Source organism: Euprymna scolopes, chromosome 7 (assembly GCF_053919585.1).
Source record: "Euprymna scolopes isolate OS-2025 chromosome 7, ASM5391958v1, whole genome shotgun sequence".
NCBI lineage: Eukaryota > Metazoa > Mollusca > Cephalopoda > Sepiida > Sepiolidae > Euprymna > Euprymna scolopes.
The window spans coordinates 112,678,871-112,697,870 of record NC_136488.1 but is presented as its reverse complement, the minus strand read 5'-3'; the positions used below and the strand labels follow the sequence as shown (position 1 = coordinate 112,697,870).

The following is a 19,000-nucleotide window of genomic DNA, read 5'->3' as shown; positions in this document are numbered from 1 at the left end:
TTATAACCCACTAACCGTAAATATGGGGGTCAAAAGCCTTAAAAAAAAAAAAGAAAATAAACTCCCTTAATCCTACCTCTAACCCTAGGTACGAGTGGCAAGCCTCCTCCTCTTGAAACCTTTAGCCCTAACAATAACGCTCAGTCTAAGTGGCAAGCTCCTCACTAAACAGTTCCTTGGTAAGCTACATATAAGTGTCTAAAAAAAAATCCTTCCTTAAAGAAAAGTGCACCAGTTATCACCCATAAAAAAATAAATTAGTCAATTGTCCTAAAATGCTTGAATGGTCTTGAAATGGTGAATTATTTTACATTAAATTTATGTGAATCCAAACCCCACTCTAAATTCTAAAATTTTTGTTTTGTTTCTATCAAGTCTTCAGGGTGTTTGCATATAATTTTCCTTAGCTCTATCATTAACCCAAAGTCAGAGTGGCAACCTCCCCACCTTCTCATAATTGCACAAAGACCCTCTTAAAACCACACATAATCGTCTTTAGAAAAAAAAGGCGCACGGGATTTATCTCCGATAGAAAAAAATGATTAACTGCCTTAAAACGCTAGAATGGCTGAAAATGGGGAATCATTTTACATTAAATTCTAAAATAATACTTGTTTATCTTTCATTAAAGTTTTTTAAGGTATTCACATGTAATTGCCTACAAAGGTAAAATCGTATATTTTGGAGAGGTGGTCAGATGGGGTGTGAGGTTAACGGAGGTATTAATCTACAATAATACCAAAGAAATATTGCAATATATTCATTTTAAACAGTCCTAGATTTCGATTTCAGTTATTTGTACATAAAATGCATTACAATTCAGCTTTATGTTCTTTAACTTTTCTTTTAATGAATACATGGTATTTTTAAGGAATTGCAGCATATTTATGTGCATTTACTGCAGATTATTTGTAAACTATTAGTTTTTTGAGATTTTCAGTAGCATATTCTAATTCCTAGCACAAAAAATACACTTATATGGTAAATTTCATTGCTTAATCATATTTTACCAAAGATATAGCATTTTTACTGAAAAAGTAGTGTAAAAAATGTGACAAAACGCATATGGTCTTAAAGAGGGAAAAATATCCAAACGTGTGAGGCACAAAAATAGTCATAACTTTCTTGATTTTAATTGGATTTAAAAAATTTAAAAAGATTCTTTCTTAGCTCATCAAGCTCTGTCTATAGATCCCAATATTGAAATATTTTAAGCTATTTCAATTTTTTCATGTGTATTGCTGTAAGATGAGGATTGAAGTGTTACTTATTGGAGTGCTATTTATAGGAAATAGAGCCGAACAGAGGAGTGAGTAAATCAACGTTTATTTAGCATGAGAGCTAGTCCGGTAAGGTTACATCCGGGCCTGTACAAAGGGAGGTAATTGGTTTAGTGCATTACTAGAACATCCTCCTCTTTAGTTCATTGTGTATATTTGTGTGTGTGTGTGTGTGTGTTTTTTTTTTTTTTTTTTTGTGACAATCTGTGTCATTGGTTTATGAAGTGGGGTCAGTCTTTGTATTGTGAGGGTGTTCTTATAGTTCTGCCAGATTTGGTTTGGAGTGGGCTATACCTTCTTTTGTCCCGTAGGAGTGTGTTGCTGTTGGTTTTGTTGGTTTTGTCCTCAGCCTTTGTTTCCTCTGGCTTGGTTATATCATGTGGGATATCAGGTTCAGGGTTCATACTTTCTTAGTTGCTGGGAAAGGTATGACACATAGGTGGGTGTGGCTGCGACGGAGTCTTGCGCCATTAGGCGTTTTGACTATATAACTACTGGGTCCCTCATCATTTTTGAGGATGGTCCCCGGGTGTCATGTGTGATCCGTCCTGTTGAGTATCCGCACACATTGGCCTGGTGGTAGCAGTCTGGCTCTGCTGTGCTGATCATGGTGGGTCTTCATGTTTGACGACCTTGCCTGTAGTTGGTCATGGTGGTCTTCTTTGCCTGGTTCTAACCGGCTGGGTAGAGTGGTAGGTATTGGTCTGCCAAACAGCATTCTGGCTGGCAAAGGGAGTTTGCTATCTATTGGTGTTGCCCTGGCCTGAAGCAGAGCAAGGTGGATATCAGTTCTCTCCCTTTTGCACTTCTTTATGATCGACTTGATATGTCTCACATGTCTTTCCACAAAGCCATTGCTTCTGTCATAGTGGGGTGAGCTTGTCACATGTCTTATGCCCCAGGATTTTATGAAGTTTTGGAAGGCATGTCCAGAGTACTGGGGCACATTGTCAGTCATAATTTCATCCGGGCGACCAAAAAGTGAAGCATAGTATTTGATTTTGTCTGCCAATGCCTTGCTGGTTATAGGCAATGGCATTTCATCGACGATGGGATAGTTAGAGTATCTGTCAATGGTGAGTAGGTATTTTTGTCCAATTTCAAATATGTCGGATGCGATAAGTTTCCAAGGCTGGGATGGAATGTCGTGTGGGAGCAGTGGTTCGTGCCTGTGCGCATCCTGGTATTCTTGGCATAGTGTGCACGACCTGCACATCCTTTCAATGTCCTTATTGATATTGATCTAGTATACACATTCTCTGGCAAATTGGCGTGTTTTTTCAATTCCTTGGTGGCCTTGGTGGGCTTGGTGGAGCTGGTGGAGAATGTCTTCTCTCATGTTTCTGGGATGAGAACTTATCTGCTTTTAAATAAAATTCCCGATTCGACAGCAAGTGCATCACGGAAAGACCTGTATGGGCGGATCCCTGTAGGTAAATCACGGATGTTGTCAGGCCATCCTTCATGTATGACCTCTTTGATGAGATTCATTGTTGGGTCTCTGATAGTTTCCATCCGTAGCATCTTCTGCTTTTCCTGTGTTGATGGTTGAGATGGTTTGGTCTTTGTTGACCTCTGTGTTTAGGTTGTTGTTGTGGGGACATACACACCCTTATAATCACTAAGATGGACTCATCCATTAGCCATATAAGCAGAATGTATAGACCGCTCAATGAGAGCTATCCGAATGTCATACAGAGACGACTCCTCATGGACTTACTAATGAACATAACAATGGCAAAGACACGCCTCAAGTTGAGGAAGAAGCTAGCGATACGTTATATGATATGTTCGATATCGAGCCTCCCCAAGCAAACTTAGAACAGCGCCGATCGACATGGAAGAGAAAGGTTACTGAACCTGTTACTGAACTTCAATCCAGATGTCGTACAGAGATGACTCCCCATGGACTTACTAATCTTCCTGTATCACTAACCCTGTTCTGGATATAAATGCTCTTCGTATTCTCACTAGTCGTTGTGTTTTCCTACTTTCACCTTTCCCGACTCCACTACAGTTGTCAACCCTCTCATCCAGCTCAATTGATTTGTTGTTGTCAGGGTTGGGTAGCCAGTTTAGGGTGTCAGCGAGGATCGCTTCACTGCCCGGTCTATACATGAGGTTGTAACTGTACCCCTGGATCTTTAGCAGCATGCACTGTAACTGGTGTGCTGCTGAATGCAGTGGCTTGGCACAGATTGTTATCCAAATGCAATCGGTTTGCCATTCTGGATCAGGGCTACTCCCAGGCCCTTCTGTGAAGCGTCCACCTCGAGCATTATAGGCTTTATTCCATTAGGGGTGTAGACGTTCTCAAAAAAATATATGGTGGAACAGTCGGCCAGTGACCACATGGGGATACGAATGATGCCAAAAAATACGAATGCTGAAAAAAATAAAGCGTGAGTATGTATTATTTACACCTCTTAGAGACCCGCTCTTGTAAAAAAAAAAAACAAACAAAAAAACACAAATATACACAATGAACTAAACAGGGAGGATGATGTAGTAATGCACTAAACCAATTATCTCCCCTTTGTACAGGCCCGGATGTAACCTTACCGGACTAGCTCTCATGCTAAATAAACGTTGATTTACTCACTCCTCTGTTCGGCTCTATTTCCTATAAATAACACTCCAATAAGTAAGGATAACAGTCCGCAAATAAGTAAATAAATTCACAAAGACAGTTGAAAATTTTTTTTAATCTCGCAAAGAGAATGGCAGTATAAATAAAAAAAAACTAATCAGAAAATGAAAAATTCAAACTTTTAACTAAATTCTACAACAGATTTTTGTAATGTTTTAATATTTAATGTTTGAAATATTCCTGCATTAGTAACCTTGTTTAAATTAACATTATTTATTTGAATTTAATTTTTATTTTTGTTTACTTTTCGTTCGTTTTTCAGTTAAACTATTTTATTGTTCATTTTTGTTTTTAAAATTATTTACTGGTTTTGATTTTTAAAAAGTATCGTTCGTTTTGATTTTAAAAAAATTATTTATTTTTCGTTTTGATTTAAAAAAAATTATTTATTGTTCGTTTTGATTTTAAAAAAATTATTTATCGTTCGTTTTGATTTTAAAAAAATTATTTATCGTTCGTTTTGATTTTAAAAAAATTATTTATTGTTCGTTTTGATTTTTAAAAAATTATTTATTGTTCGTTTTGATTTTTAAAAAATTATTTATTATTCGTTTTAATTTTTTAAAAATATTTATTGCTTTATTTTAAGTTGATTGTTTAATAAATGTTTAATAAATGTTTAATAAATGGAACATGTACATCAAGTCTGTTGCCAAGGTCGCTGGAAAGATGGTGGGATCCTTCTACCGCTCCAGAAGATATCTCACTACGGATGCAATTCTCTATCTATATAAAAGCCAAGTACGTCCAAGGATGGAATACTGTTGCCATATCTGGGCAGGAGCTGCTAAAAACAGCCTATCCTGCCTTGACAGAGTACAAAATAGACTTCGTGGCTTAGTGGGGGATGCCCTTTTCTCTACCCTGCAACCTCTCTCCCACAGAAGAGACGTTGCGAGCCTGTCCTTGTTTTATCGTTATTTCCATGGCAGATGCTCGTCTGAACTCCAATCTCTGGTCCCCCCTCGCCAATCTTTCACGAAAAACACCCGTCTAGCTGAATCCACTGTGAAAAATTTCCCCCACTCTATATCTGTGCCTAAATCAAAACGCAGATTCCATGAACAAAGCTTCTTTCTTAGAACTGCACGCCTGTGGAACTCTGTTCCGTCTGCCTGCTTCCCTCCGGACTACAACTTGGATGTCTTCAAGTCCAATGTTAACAAATTCCTAATGAACCGCCCCCTTAAGTAAACATTTCAGCAAATCTCCTCACTAACGTAATGTACTTGCAATAACCCTTATCCCTGAGTGGCTTCCGGGCCTTGATAAGTGGTGATCACTGTGTAAAAAAAAAAAAAAAAAATGTTTAATAAATGTTTAATAAATGTTTAATAAATGTTTAATGCCTAAATCCATATTTCATGTTTTGCAACATTTGATTATCTTTTGCTTCAAGCATATGTAATGTAATGCATAATTTTTTTTATGTAATAAAGTTCAGTTTTAATATAAATTGAATTGTGTTTTTCTTTTCTTCTTTTTAAATGCAATTTTTAAGTAAATAATAAACAAATTTATTTTAAAATCCATGAAACAACATGTTTAATTACTTTTAATGCATAAATACACACCTTTTCCGTTTTTAATATTTTTAAAAAATTACTATGTAATCAATTTCAGTACAAATTAACATGTTCCTTGTTTTTCCCTTTTTTAATGCAATTTTTTAGTTTGCTAATGCTTTGTAATTCATTCAAACAGTCTGACTATTCGACAGATCTTTCTTGCTCAGCAATGACGTAATTTTTCAGCTCACGGGCCTTAATGACATATATTATGAAGGCCACGGCCTGACTACAACACTGACACACAATTCTTGAGCACTTCCAAACATGCCTGCATACTCCTCCATGATCACACAAATAGCAATGTGGGGCATGCAACTTTTGCTTAGTACTTCATCTTAACATTAGGTCTCAGGAACTTCGTCAGTGGAGTTTTCATCTGTTGCATCATTAAACTCCTGCTGCCCTAAATCGTTGGATGAATTACTCTCTGTTTGTATAGCAGTGGGGCTTCATCATCTAAAGAAGTACTGCCATCACAGAGCAATCATTTTGGCATGCTTGATGTACATATTTTATATGGTGTAATATTCCATTAACTGAACTGAATGTGGGCTATTGATTTTCATCACTGTACCTCTGCTGAACCGTGTTGTACATCTTTCCTATGGAAGCAGTATTTCCCTTCCTGTACGAACTAACAACTTCATCGTTGAGCACCAATACTTAACACAGATCCTATAGGTGTATGTTACATTTGCAGGTGCAGTTATAGCTGTCTTGTCATCTTTGGGTGTAATGTTGTTCCAGTACATTGCCTCAAAGATCATGCATTATCTTCTTGCTGCAATGTGCTATTTTGTGTGATTATTCCATTTCCTGATGGTACATGAGCTCACCAAAATCGTATATGCACACTCCACATCTGTGCAAACTCAGTAAATCTATCTCCGCAAATTGCTGCACCATTGTCAGTTAATAACTCAATTGGTGGCTCCCTTTCACAGAACATAATTTCCAACTGGTTGATGACGTTAGCAGAGTTGTTGATGCAACTACTTTCTGATGGTAAAACAATTAGGGCCACAGTCAGGTACAGTTGTGCTGAAATGGGTTATATCCATTGCAACCTGCTCCAATTTTACATGCCAATCAAGCCTACCTGATTTCCAATGTACTGGGGCTGGATCTATGGATTGGCATTCTTTACAATCTGCAACCACCGTCAACACCTCAGCTTCAGTTATTCCTGGGTTAATAAAGTTTACAAAGTACAATATCCTCTTCACACTAGGATGTTCATGAGACTGATGGATTGCCTTTACTTGAGAAATGTTGTATCCTGTGGCTATGGCACACTCAGGTTCTCTGGGTTCCATTATCTTGCGAATTTCATTTAACCATCACTATAATACCCATGTAAGTTGATCAGCTTGGTTTATGGTTTTTAATGAGCCTCACTTCAATCTTCAATGCATATTGCGACACCTAATTAATATTTCAGAGACTGTTTTGATGTGCAATCGATGTGTTCCATCTCACTCGGTTGATATATCAGCTCAGTTTTCTTCAGCTATTTTACTATTCAACATCTGGTGTCACTGCCATCAAATGCATTGTGCCGAAGGCCATAATTGCTGAAATGGCTTGTTGCTTTACAAGGGAAGAGAGACAGAACCAACACAAAAATAATGTTATTGCATGCAGCAGTACAACTGTGACAACCATCAAGTCAAGCAAACAACAAATATAATCCAAATGCTTCCATCTTTATGATTCAACACGAACAACCTGATACAACCTGACCTGCTACCAAACACTTCAATCAATACGATGTGGCATGGTCCCGAACAATTCTGTTGACATACCCCAACACAGTCCTAAACAATTCTGTCGTCATGACCTGACGTGATCCCGAACAAATCCGTGAACACGATCTGACACAATGCAAACAATTTTGTCAATACAATCCCACATACTTGCAGAGCAACCTCGGCAGTTACTCTCTGAACAACTGTGGCGTCGTCTTTCTATCCGTTTGATGATCTTATTTTTGCTGTAAGTGGCCCTGACTAAGACACTGAGACACAATTCTTGAGCATCTCCGTGCATGCCCATCACATAATATCCAAATTTGAAATAATTATCTAAATTGGAAAAAAATAAAGTCTTTTAGTCTAGCATATTTGTTTTTTTATTTTTGTTTTTTTTTATAGATATTTGATGAAAGAAAACATTTGACTGAGAAATGGGTAAGTTCTAATTTTGCTTTATTTTAATATATTAAAACCATAAAACTGTTGTGTGTTATTGTTTCACAAAATTGTCTTCATTGTACGTAATGCATTTGAGGCTGGCTTGATCTCACCATCTTATTTAGTAGTACATAGAAACTTCTTCCTGAAAGGTTGTGGAGTCTGTAGCTTAAATGTTTCACTCAAACGCAAACTCTGATTAAAAAGTTTGACTTTGGCCTTAGAAGAACTCTCTTTTGACTTGTAATAATTTATATATACATTTTTATATTATTAATAGTATTTTAATTTTAAAGAGGGTGGACATGCCTTTCAGTGTCATTTGTTGTATCATTTCTTGTGTTTCCAATCCCGTTTGTAAAGCAATGAACTTAACTGACTCAAATTCTATAATCTTGAATATAACGATGAATAGTGTTTTATTTTTTTTTAAAGCTATTTTATTCATCAAAGATTGTGAGTCGACATGCAATAGAATAATCAATCATATCAGAAACAGGTTTGATCATGAACCTATCGGTGCCATTTGTTTAGAAAGTGTGATCATACTGTCACATGGTGGTGGGGAGGTGTTGGTAAGATTAGAATATGCATATATTTTCTAAATTAGCAAATTTAGTTTTATAACAATTTTGATTAATAATTTAATTACGCTTCTGAATTTTTGAGATGGGAATTGGTTATTCATGTTATTTGGATTCTTTGGAATCTTGATGTTTCATTTTCATAACGTTTTGCCTGATGTAACCTCCGACCCTCTTCAGGTGTATATTGTTGATGTTCGGGAATCTACAAAGAATTTCAAATGTAATCCTTTATTCACTTTACAGAGTAGTATGCTCTCATTCCACCAATCATGACTAGAGGCCCTAAGTAATTCACAATTGTAGTTTTTTTTTTTTTTGGTCGCCTATCCTATAAAGAAACAAAGTAGGTTTAAGGTTTGTAAAATTCATACTAGAGTTGTCTGCAAGGACCCATAGCGCAGTGGGTAGAGTGCTTGGAAAAAATCAATTCTAAAGTGATATTCTCGAAGGTTGAAGATGCAATCTTCAGTATAAATTGATAAATTAAACGAAATGCTAAATTATAAATTAAACGAAATGTTAAATTATAAATTAAACGAAATGTTAAATTGTTAATTGAATGAAATATTTAATTATAAATTGAATGAAATGTTTAATTATAAATTGAATGAAATGTTAAATTATAAATAGAATAAAATGTTAAATTATAAATTGAATGAAATGTTAAATTATAAATTGAATGAAATGTTAAATTATTAATTGAATGAAATGTTAAATTATAAATTGAATGAAATGTTAAATTATTAATTGAATGAAATGTTAAATTATTAATTGAATGAAATGTTAAATTATTAATTGAATGAAATGTTAAATTATTAATTGAATGAAATGTTAAATTATAAATTGAATGAAATGTTAAATTATACTTAGAATGAAATGTTAAATTATACTTAGAATGAAGTATTAAATTATAAATTGAATGAAGTGTTAAATTATAAATTGAATGAAATGTTAAATTATATCTTTAAAAGGTTTTGAGAAAAAATACCTTGTTTTAGCTGCAAATAGTGTTGACAGCAATTTATATTTCCAATAAAAAAACTGCATTTATTAAATCTTTTATGAAATAAAATATTGATAACGGTTAACACCAGGAATAGAGAATATATATGGTGTTCATGTCTTGCTATTAACTATGTGTTTACATGTCTGAATTGAATGCTATTCATCGTTAAAAAGTATAAAAAAGCAACAATGTATACAAGTCTTCTAGAAATGATACCCTACAAAATTATATATACTGTCATGTTTACATCCATTTTTAGAATGTTAGTTTTTGTTGCAAGGTGGTAGCATCATACTTGGTATTTCTCAATGGTCAGCCATTTCGTACTGATTAGACTCAACATTGCTTATCTTTGGTGATCTAACCAGCATGTCAATGTAATTATGCCATATTTTCTGCCATTCAAATTTATTCATACAATTACGATTAAAACTGACAACAAGATTTAAATAATTTTGTTTTTTCTTTCTTTGTTTTACTTGATTAATTTATTAATTACCTATATATTAATATGATAGCATATGTTATTTTCTGTGTCACGCTTACATCCCGGTCGTTTAATTGCTATGTATTTCCATTTCTTGTCATAAATAATTTTACCAAGAATTCTTCATAAGTTTTGGTTTCAGTTTTGATTATAGTTTATGGCACTCAAGTCATTTAATTTTTTTTATAAATAATCATAATTTTGGTTTCGGCTTCAATTATCGCTGATGGCACTATGTTTTTTAATAAATAATTATATAAAAGATTTCTCATAAGTTTTGGTTTTTGTTTCGGTTATAGCTAATGGCACTCCAGTAATCTATTTTTTAAAAATTATTTTATCAAGAATTTTTCAGAAGTTTTGGTTTTGATTATAGCTATAGTAAGTAAAGTTATATATATATATATATATATATATACTTCAGAATAAAACCATGGATTTTACCACACAATTTGTATCTAACATTTTCATATCCTTTTCTTCAAGTTCCCTTTCAGACTTCTGATTAATCAATTATTTTTGACTTTGATTTTCCATGTCTCACTGACTTTAGCAAATAGGGTACATCCCTTTATAAATATTTGCTAATATTTTCTCCTCTGAAGAGATGGTAGACATCGAAACCCTATTGGTTAAGGAGATAAAATTTCTAAAGTATTCTTTCTCTTGCTTAGAATAATAAAATCTTTGATATGAAACTCAAACATTTCACTTCAAAAAAAGGTTTTTTGAAATTCATCGAATCACTATAATTTAATATATATATATATATATATATATATATATATATATATATATATATACACATATATATATATATATATATATATATATATATATATTCATAAGTTTGGGATTTGGTTTTAATTCAAGCTGATGGACCCAAGTCATATAGATATAGTTTTTATTTTTGAAATCACAACTTTATAATATATTATAAAGTTGTGATTAGAACATTAACTCTATAATAACATATACAAAATCTGCAAGAATTAAAATATCATTTAAGCATATTTTATGACCTGGTTACACCGGGCGTCCCTGCTAGCTTAGATAAATACTTTTGCAGTTTTAACAAAAGAGCTACAATAATATAAGAGCATCTCCATTTACGCTGAACAGAATGCCAACATCAATATGAATGCGTCCCCTTGTGGAATTTCCACAGGTTCCACTTGTTAAAGTACACAACATTTGTTTTATTTTTATATACTGCTAGTGTGGTGAGGGGGGGGGCTTTGTCTAGTCGTAAAATACGCTTAAATATGATACTTTAATTTGTCCAGATATATTATTATAGAGTTGTAGTCTCAAAAGTAAAACAAAAGAAAGTATTTGTGTGCTATCAGCTAGAATTGTAAACCAAAAGCAAAACTGTAACATTCAAAGCTGGTAACGTTACCACTGTACCAACATGACATGCATATAAACTGATTAAAAATGAACTAAGATGAATGTAAAAAATGTATTACGATTGTTTCATTTTTGACCTCTTAAAAACTATTTTAACCAACTATAGACCTATAAAAGAACATTCCATGAAAAATCCAATCATTTGAGGTCCCTAGCCTCACTCTGCGACATTTAGTTTCGGAATAGCAATATCATTTTACTTTTGAATTTTGATAGCGATACTCTAAGAAGTATCATTGTAGCTATTTCTACAGATAGATGGCCATCCCTATTACTATTACAGAGATGACCATGTACAGATATGATTTTTAGGTTCATAACTTTTTAAAGTCATGAACCATTTTGTTTTTATTATTTTAGCTGAAAAGCAACTTTAACATATTTTCATCAAATGTTCAATAATGTTACATCTTTTTTTGTAAATATTCTCATTATCCAGTTTAATAAATGGTCTGAAAAGCAACGAGTAAGTGTTTTGACATCTCTACTGCAACTTTGCACTCAAAAGCAACTCAGATATGTAGATCAGTTTGCCGGCAGCAGATTACCAACCAAACAAGATGATTTCACACGAATCCTCCCACGTGTTATTACTCTATACATCTTTTCATTTCTAGACCCGAGAAGTTTGTGCCGGTCTGCTCAGGTAAGTTTCTTTTGCAATAATCTTTTTCCCTCTCTCAACTAATTCAAATTTAAAGCCATCACACTGTCTCAAGAGATGATGGATAATTCCTGAAATGCTGACCGTGTAACAAGGAGTTTAGAATGGAGCAAGAGTTGTACAATCTCTTACCACACTTCTCCTGAGATGACACTGCTTAAACCCAGTGTCACGAAAATATAAAAAATGATTGGAAAGTGACACTAGCATAAACAGACAAGGACTTGTATTATTTTGGACTTTTCCTTCTCCTAAATTAGTTGTCCTACTAATGCTTGAGACATTCAAATCTACTATTTAGGTTGGTCTGGGTGGGGGAGATATGGCTTCATAACATTGTTGCAAATATACCATCCAAACTCAAACCTGACATATGGAACTTGTACTTGTCATTTCCATAATTTCATGTAGACTATCGATGATATGTCAAGAAACATGTAGAGAAATCATGAAAAATAACTTTTTCATGTTTTTGTTGTTGTTAGAATAAGCAAATATCTTTAGCAAACACAATTTTTGGGGCGGTTTTACACTTAAGAACCATGCACAGCTAATAAACTCATGCTCCAACCTCTGAAATCCATATGAATATTTTTATTTAATTTTTTTTTTTTTGTATTTTATTTAAAAATACTATTTTTTTGCATTTTATTTAAAAAATACTATTTTTTTTACATTTTATTTAAAAATACTATTTTTTTTTTTGCATTTTATTCATAATACTATTTAAATGCATGATTAAGAAAGGGGAAATGTTTTATTAGAGAGGTCTATACACTATTTCCTCATATACCTTTTGTGCAAATAAATGCAACCTTTATTTTACACTGTTCATCTACATTTGTCCTCTCTTCTTTGCCATTGTCGTTACTTCTTGCCCTGTCTACTTTCTTAATTGGAAGACTCTGGAGATTGAAGTAGTGGTGCTGCTCAAGTATCCACAAAAACTTCCCAGGTTATTGAATCATGCTTGTTTCTAGTGATATTGTGAAATGCTTTTGACTCCTGATGGAGAGTATGAGACCAATGATTTCGACGATCGTTTTTATAACCACAAGTCATGGTGAGCAATCAATGAAAAGCTTCTAAAGTTACTATAAAAATTGTTGAATTTTGGATTCAATCAGTTCGCCACCATCTTTGTTACTGGCAATTACACTCAGGATCATACTACACTGCTTCTTCACTGCCATCTCTGTTCAACATAATGTCTCAACAATTAACAGCTTATGCGCCCAGCCATCATCTTTTCTTTGACGGTTTGGAATCTAAATTCAAATTGTGGCAAGTAAAATTTCTGGGGTATCTAAGGATTCAGAAATTACACAAAGTGATATAATCTCCAACAGAGAATCCTAATGACCCCGAATTTCTCGAAAAAAACGCGACTGTTTTTGCAGAACTGATTCAATGCTTAGACGATAGAAGCCTGTCTCTGATTATAAGAGACACCTTGGATGATGGACAGAAAGCATTGAACATATTAAGAGAACATTGGGAAATCGAAAATAATATCCCTATATACAGAACTAACGTCTCTGAAACATAACAAGGATGAAACTATTACCGACTACGTTATAAGGCCAGAAACAAATGCCAATGCCTTAAAACTCTCAGGTGAAATAATAAGCGATAGCTTGTTGATATCAATGACCCTCAAGGGACTTCCAGCCAATTTTAAACCATTTACAATTGTTATAACGCAAAAAGACAAACTGATAAATTTCAGTGAATTTAAAGTGGCATTGCGTAGTTATGAAGAGACTAATCAGATGCTTGTGGACAATAATAACTCTAGCAATATTATTAAGTTCAAAAATGCTTCTCGAAAACAGACACCACCAAATTACGCACCTCACCGCAATGTTTTCCCCAAAAGTAATTTTCCCAAGAAAAAGAAAATTATCTGCTATAATTGTGAACGACTCAACCACAAAAGTTTCCAATGTCAATATAAACGCTCTAAAATGGACTCCCTAAAAAACGTTAAGAACTTTGAGGAAGAACATACATTTCTATTCACATGTAACTTTGACAATACCACAAATGGTAAAAATCTCCTTGTAGACTGTGGTGCTACAGCACACATTATCACCAAGGAATCTGATTTTATTAATTTTGATTCAAACTTTAATTCACAAAGTCATTTTGTCAAACTTGCCAACGGTAGTCAAATAAATGATATAGTCTTGAAAAGAGGCGATGCTAAAATATCCCTAAAAAATAATAAAGGCGAAATCTGTAACTGTATTCTAAAAAATGCTCTGTTCATACATACATTTAAGCAAGACATTTTCCAGCAGGCTGCCATTAAACAAGGTATTATTATATAAAATTTGGCCAAAATAAGTCAAAATTGATATACCCCAATGGAACTGTATTTGACATTAAAGAAAATAGCCGACTATATTATTTAAAAAGTATGGTTCCCTCAAAAACTGCCTCTCACAACTTGGAAACCTGGCATAAAATTCTAGGACACTGATATTAAAATAGCTGATATTAAAAATTACCAAATGTAGTCGAAGGCATGAAAATAATACCTTCAGACGATCTCCCAAATTGTGATGTGTGTGCACAGGGGAAAATGACAAAATATATAAGCAAAACGCCAGACAAAAGGGCCACGAAATTTCTCTGACTTGTGCACTGTGACTTAGCAGGTCCGATCAGCCCGATGGGGAGAAATAATCTAAGGTACGTTTTGAATTTTATTGATGATTTTTCCAGTTTAATTATAGTTTATTTTCTAAAAAACAAATCCGACGCTTTCCTTGCCACTAAGAAATATTTAGCTGATATTGCCCTGTATGGCTCGGTAAACTGTATTTGCTCAGACAATGGGACTGAATTTACTAGTAAAGACTTTGAACCTCTATTAATTAACCACCATATTAAACACGAGAAATCTGTGCCGTATTCCCCCTTCTAAAATGGCACCGCTGAAAGGCCATGGTGGACCCTTTTTGAGATGACAAGATGTCTACTTATCGAATCGAAATTAGCACATAGTTTATAGACGTACACTTTAATGGCAGCAACATATATCAGAAATAGATCGTTCAATAGAAGATTAGGCAAAACACAGTATGAAGTGTTTTGCAGTGTAAAACCCAAAATGAACCGAATGCATATATTTGGTTCAGATTGTTTTGCATTTATAGAAAATACCAGTAAACTAAATACTAAAAGTGAAAAAGGTATTTTCGTAGGTTACGATAAAAACAGTCCAGCATATTTAATCTACTTTCCAGTCCAAAATGCCATAAAAAGGGTTAGATGTGTAAAATTCAATGATACATTAAATTTTTAAAATGGATGAAAAACATGAAGAAATATTACCTAGCATCTTAATCGATCACAATGAAAATATTAATAACGATGACAATTACAATAGATCTACTGATGAAAATATTAACCAGACATGTCGATACCCAATAAGGGAGCGAAAAAGGCCAGACTTCTTACAAATTGAAAAGATACAAGACTACGCAGTGGATTATTGTTACTCATTGAACAGCGCACCAGAAAGTTATAATAAGGCGATTAATTCAGAAAATCACCGAGAATGGAAACAAGCTATGATATCCGAATTGAAAGCTTTATCTGACAATAACACATACGAAATAATAACCAAAACCAACAGATAAAAATATAATTTCTTCACACTGGGGTTTTTCCAAAAAAAATCACAGCTTCTGGCAGTGAAACTTTTAAAGCAAGCTTTGTTGCAAAATGTTTTTCACAAATTTCTGGAGTGGAATATTTTGCAACATTTTCACCAACAACAAATTTAATGACAATTATAATTTTATTACAACTTGCCGCTCAATACAATTTAAAAATTTAAAAATACAATTTAAAAATCAAATCGATGTAAAAAATGCTTATTTAAATGCTCTGATTGACTGTGAAATCTATATTTACCCTCCAGAGGGATTTAAAATGAAAAATAAAAATTGTGTGTGAAAACTGAATAAATCGTTATCTGGACTAAGACAAAGTGCTCACAATTGGAATTTAACACTCCATAATTATTTAATAGACCAGGAATTCAAGCAATGTCCCGTAGACGCGTGCATGTATACCAAAAATGTAGGTAATAAATTGTTGATTTTGGGTTGACTCGCCTGTGACAACACTTTAAAAGATGTTAAAAATAAATTAAATAAAAAATTTTAAATGGCCTATCTTGAACGACCGTAATGGTTCCTCGGTATAAAATTTACCTGTGAAAATGAAACTATAACAATGAACCAATCACGATACATTGAAAAAATTCTGCTCAAGTTTGGAATGCAAGATTGCAAACCGCATACAACTCCCATTGAAATGGACATAAATAAAATATAAAGACTGAAACAAAATCCATAGATGATCAATTATACAGAGAAATGATTGGAAGCCTCATCTATTTGATGACTGCAACTAGGCCTGATATATGTTACACTGTAACAAAGCTATCTCAAAACTTATCGAGACCGATAATTAAGAACCTTAATCATGCAAAAAAATCCTTCGTTACCTAAAAGGAACCAAGGAACAATTTTTAATATTAAAAAAGTCTACATATCCTCTTAATTTAGAAGGATTTTCAGATTCAGATTGGGGTAACTCTGAGGATATAAAAAGTATAACAAGGTATTGTTTTAGACTGTCAAAGACTGGACCTATGATCTCTTGGAAAGCTAAAAAGCAACAAATTGTTGCCCTTTCTACTTGTGAAGCAGAATTTGTGGCCCTCACCCATTTCGCGCAGGAGGCAATTTTTCTGAACACTCTTCTAAAATCTATTTTAAAACCAGATCCAAGTAAAAAACCTATAGTAACTCATTGTAACAACCAGAGCAGTATCTTATTAGCAAATCATTCTATGATTCATCAAAAGTCAAAGCATATTGATGTCAGATATCATTTCATCAAAAAACATACCACTTCAGTTTCTTCTCATGTTATCCTTTTTATAAATAAAATTCTGATCTGGATCTTTTTACACCGTTCATCTGTGTTTGTCAGTTTTTCTTTGTCATTGCTGTTATCTTTTTGCCTATGTCTCCTTTCTTAACTCTATGACCAATCATCAACAATTAGCCCTTCAACACTCTCTTCAATTTCATGCATTCTTAAATCTCAGCTCTAGTTCAATATCTTTTTTAATTTGGATTCAATCTCTTTGTCTTTGTACTCAAATGTATTTTGTAAATTCATCATAGCTTCATCGTTTTCAATTTGAGGGTTTTTATTATATTTTGTATGCAACAGTTTTTTTTTCTTTCAGTTTTACTTTTGCAAAACTCCATCTCATTAGTTTGATTGTCATCTGCTTTGAAGTTGGCAATGTTGTTCTGGTGTTCATACATTAAATGCTTCACTTTTCATTTGCACAAAAATTTCAGACATGAGTAAAATGGTTCTTTTTAAGGCAGTTACTACACTCTTGCCCCTGGGTAAGACATGTAACGTGTTGCCAAATATCCGCAGTAATGCTAGGTTTGTCCACCATCTTTATTTTGTCTTCCATGTGGTCGACATCTCAGGGTAACATGATGGCTGCTGTTTTGTGTATATATGAGATAATGTCTGCTGTTGGAGGTGTTGACATCTCTGCTATTTCCGTTACTTTGTCTATTGCTTGTGGCTTTCATTGTTGCTGAAAGTACATGAACTTCTCTTTGTTTGCTATGTCTGCAGTTTGTGTGTGAGCATGTTCAATGACCCTGGCTTTTTATTTGGTATTTACTTGAAGCACCATTCTTCTAGCATTAGAGGATGAACACCCTTGCAGTATCTAGGCTAATATTTCTTAGTCTGTATCTAGGAAGTTGCATGAAGATACTAAAATTCTTAGCTTAGCATGGTAAGGATCAAAGTTTTTGTTTGAATTTGCATTGTGTGTTGAAATTTAAAAAATTTTGTATGACGTTTTTTTTTTTAGGCGTGAAATGGTTAGTTAATGATGTCCTCATTATTTCATATTGGTTTGGTATTACTGTCTCATATTTAACTTCGGTAATTGTTTAAATGTCTTTCTATTTGTCAATGAAATTGTGAAAGATGTCAAAGTCTGTAATGTTGTTGTAAAAAAGTGACTTCTCATTACTAAACACCATTTTTTTTTCTTTAGATCGAATAAACTCAAATCAAGTGTTATTGAAAAGAGCATAAAAAACAAAGAAATAATATCTTTAGTGTTTTTTTAAATCGACCCATTAGAACTGGAGTTATGACCATTCAAAGTATCAAAAAATCTGTTGTTCACTTGACATTTTGCCTGAAATCAGTTCTATTCAAATGCATATAAGCTTGTGACTGAAAATGGTAGGAAATTTGCACAATTTACAGACTAACCTATCTTTAAAAAGCTGTATCTTCAGATCTTTTTAAGATATTATGATGAAATTTTGGACATATATTAATGCCATTAAGGTTCAGTTGGCGTTATTTATGACCATCTCACTTTGTAACTTACAGACTAATTAGCATACTAGTTAGCATATTCCAGTTTCATTTTAACATCTCTAAGTAGAAACATCATAAAAACAGCTAAGAAAAATTGTAAGTAAGGCTTTATCATCGTAGGAACTATTTTTCTGATGGACATTATCATTTGCTATTATAGCATGAAAAATACAAGATGGCAACCAGGAAATCCAAGATGGCGACCAAGGAATCCAAAAGAGCCACCATGACACGATTTTAAAAAATTAACAAAATATGGCTTGTAGCATATCAAATTAAAGGAAATTTTGTACAGATCAGAAATACGTTTTCAAGTACATTAAACTAATTAGCATAATTAAGTTTCATTTTAATGGCTTTAAGTAGAAGCATCATAAAAAAAACAGTTAAAAAATGGGAGGTAAGGCTTTATCATCATGCAAAATATTATTCTGATGGACATTATCATTTGTCATCATTACACTGTAATAAAACCCAAGAAATCCAAGATGGCAACCAGGAAATCCAAGATGGCAACCAGGAAATCCAAGATGGCCGCCACAACACGATTCAAAGCAATTGTTAACAAAATATGGCTTGTAGCATCTCAAATGAAAGGAAATTTTTTACAATTATAATGTTTTCAAGTACATTAAACTAATAAGGATAATTAAATTTCATTTTAACAGCTTCAAGTGACTGTGACAATTAT

General features: G+C 33.4%; 1 protein-coding gene across 2 annotated transcripts in view; it reads left to right on the top strand.

Moving 5' to 3' along the window:
• Nucleotides 1-19,000, top strand: part of LOC145279891 (F-box only protein 16-like) — a 192,935-nt gene that overhangs the window by 77,603 nt on the left and 96,332 nt on the right. For both annotated transcript variants that reach the window (XM_080131367.1, XM_080131366.1), the window contains 2 exons: nucleotides 7,655-7,690; nucleotides 11,626-11,832. In XM_080131367.1, coding sequence (XP_079987493.1) covers nucleotides 7,655-7,690; nucleotides 11,626-11,832 — 243 coding nt within the window. The remainder of the gene's footprint in view (nucleotides 1-7,654; nucleotides 7,691-11,625; nucleotides 11,833-19,000) is intronic.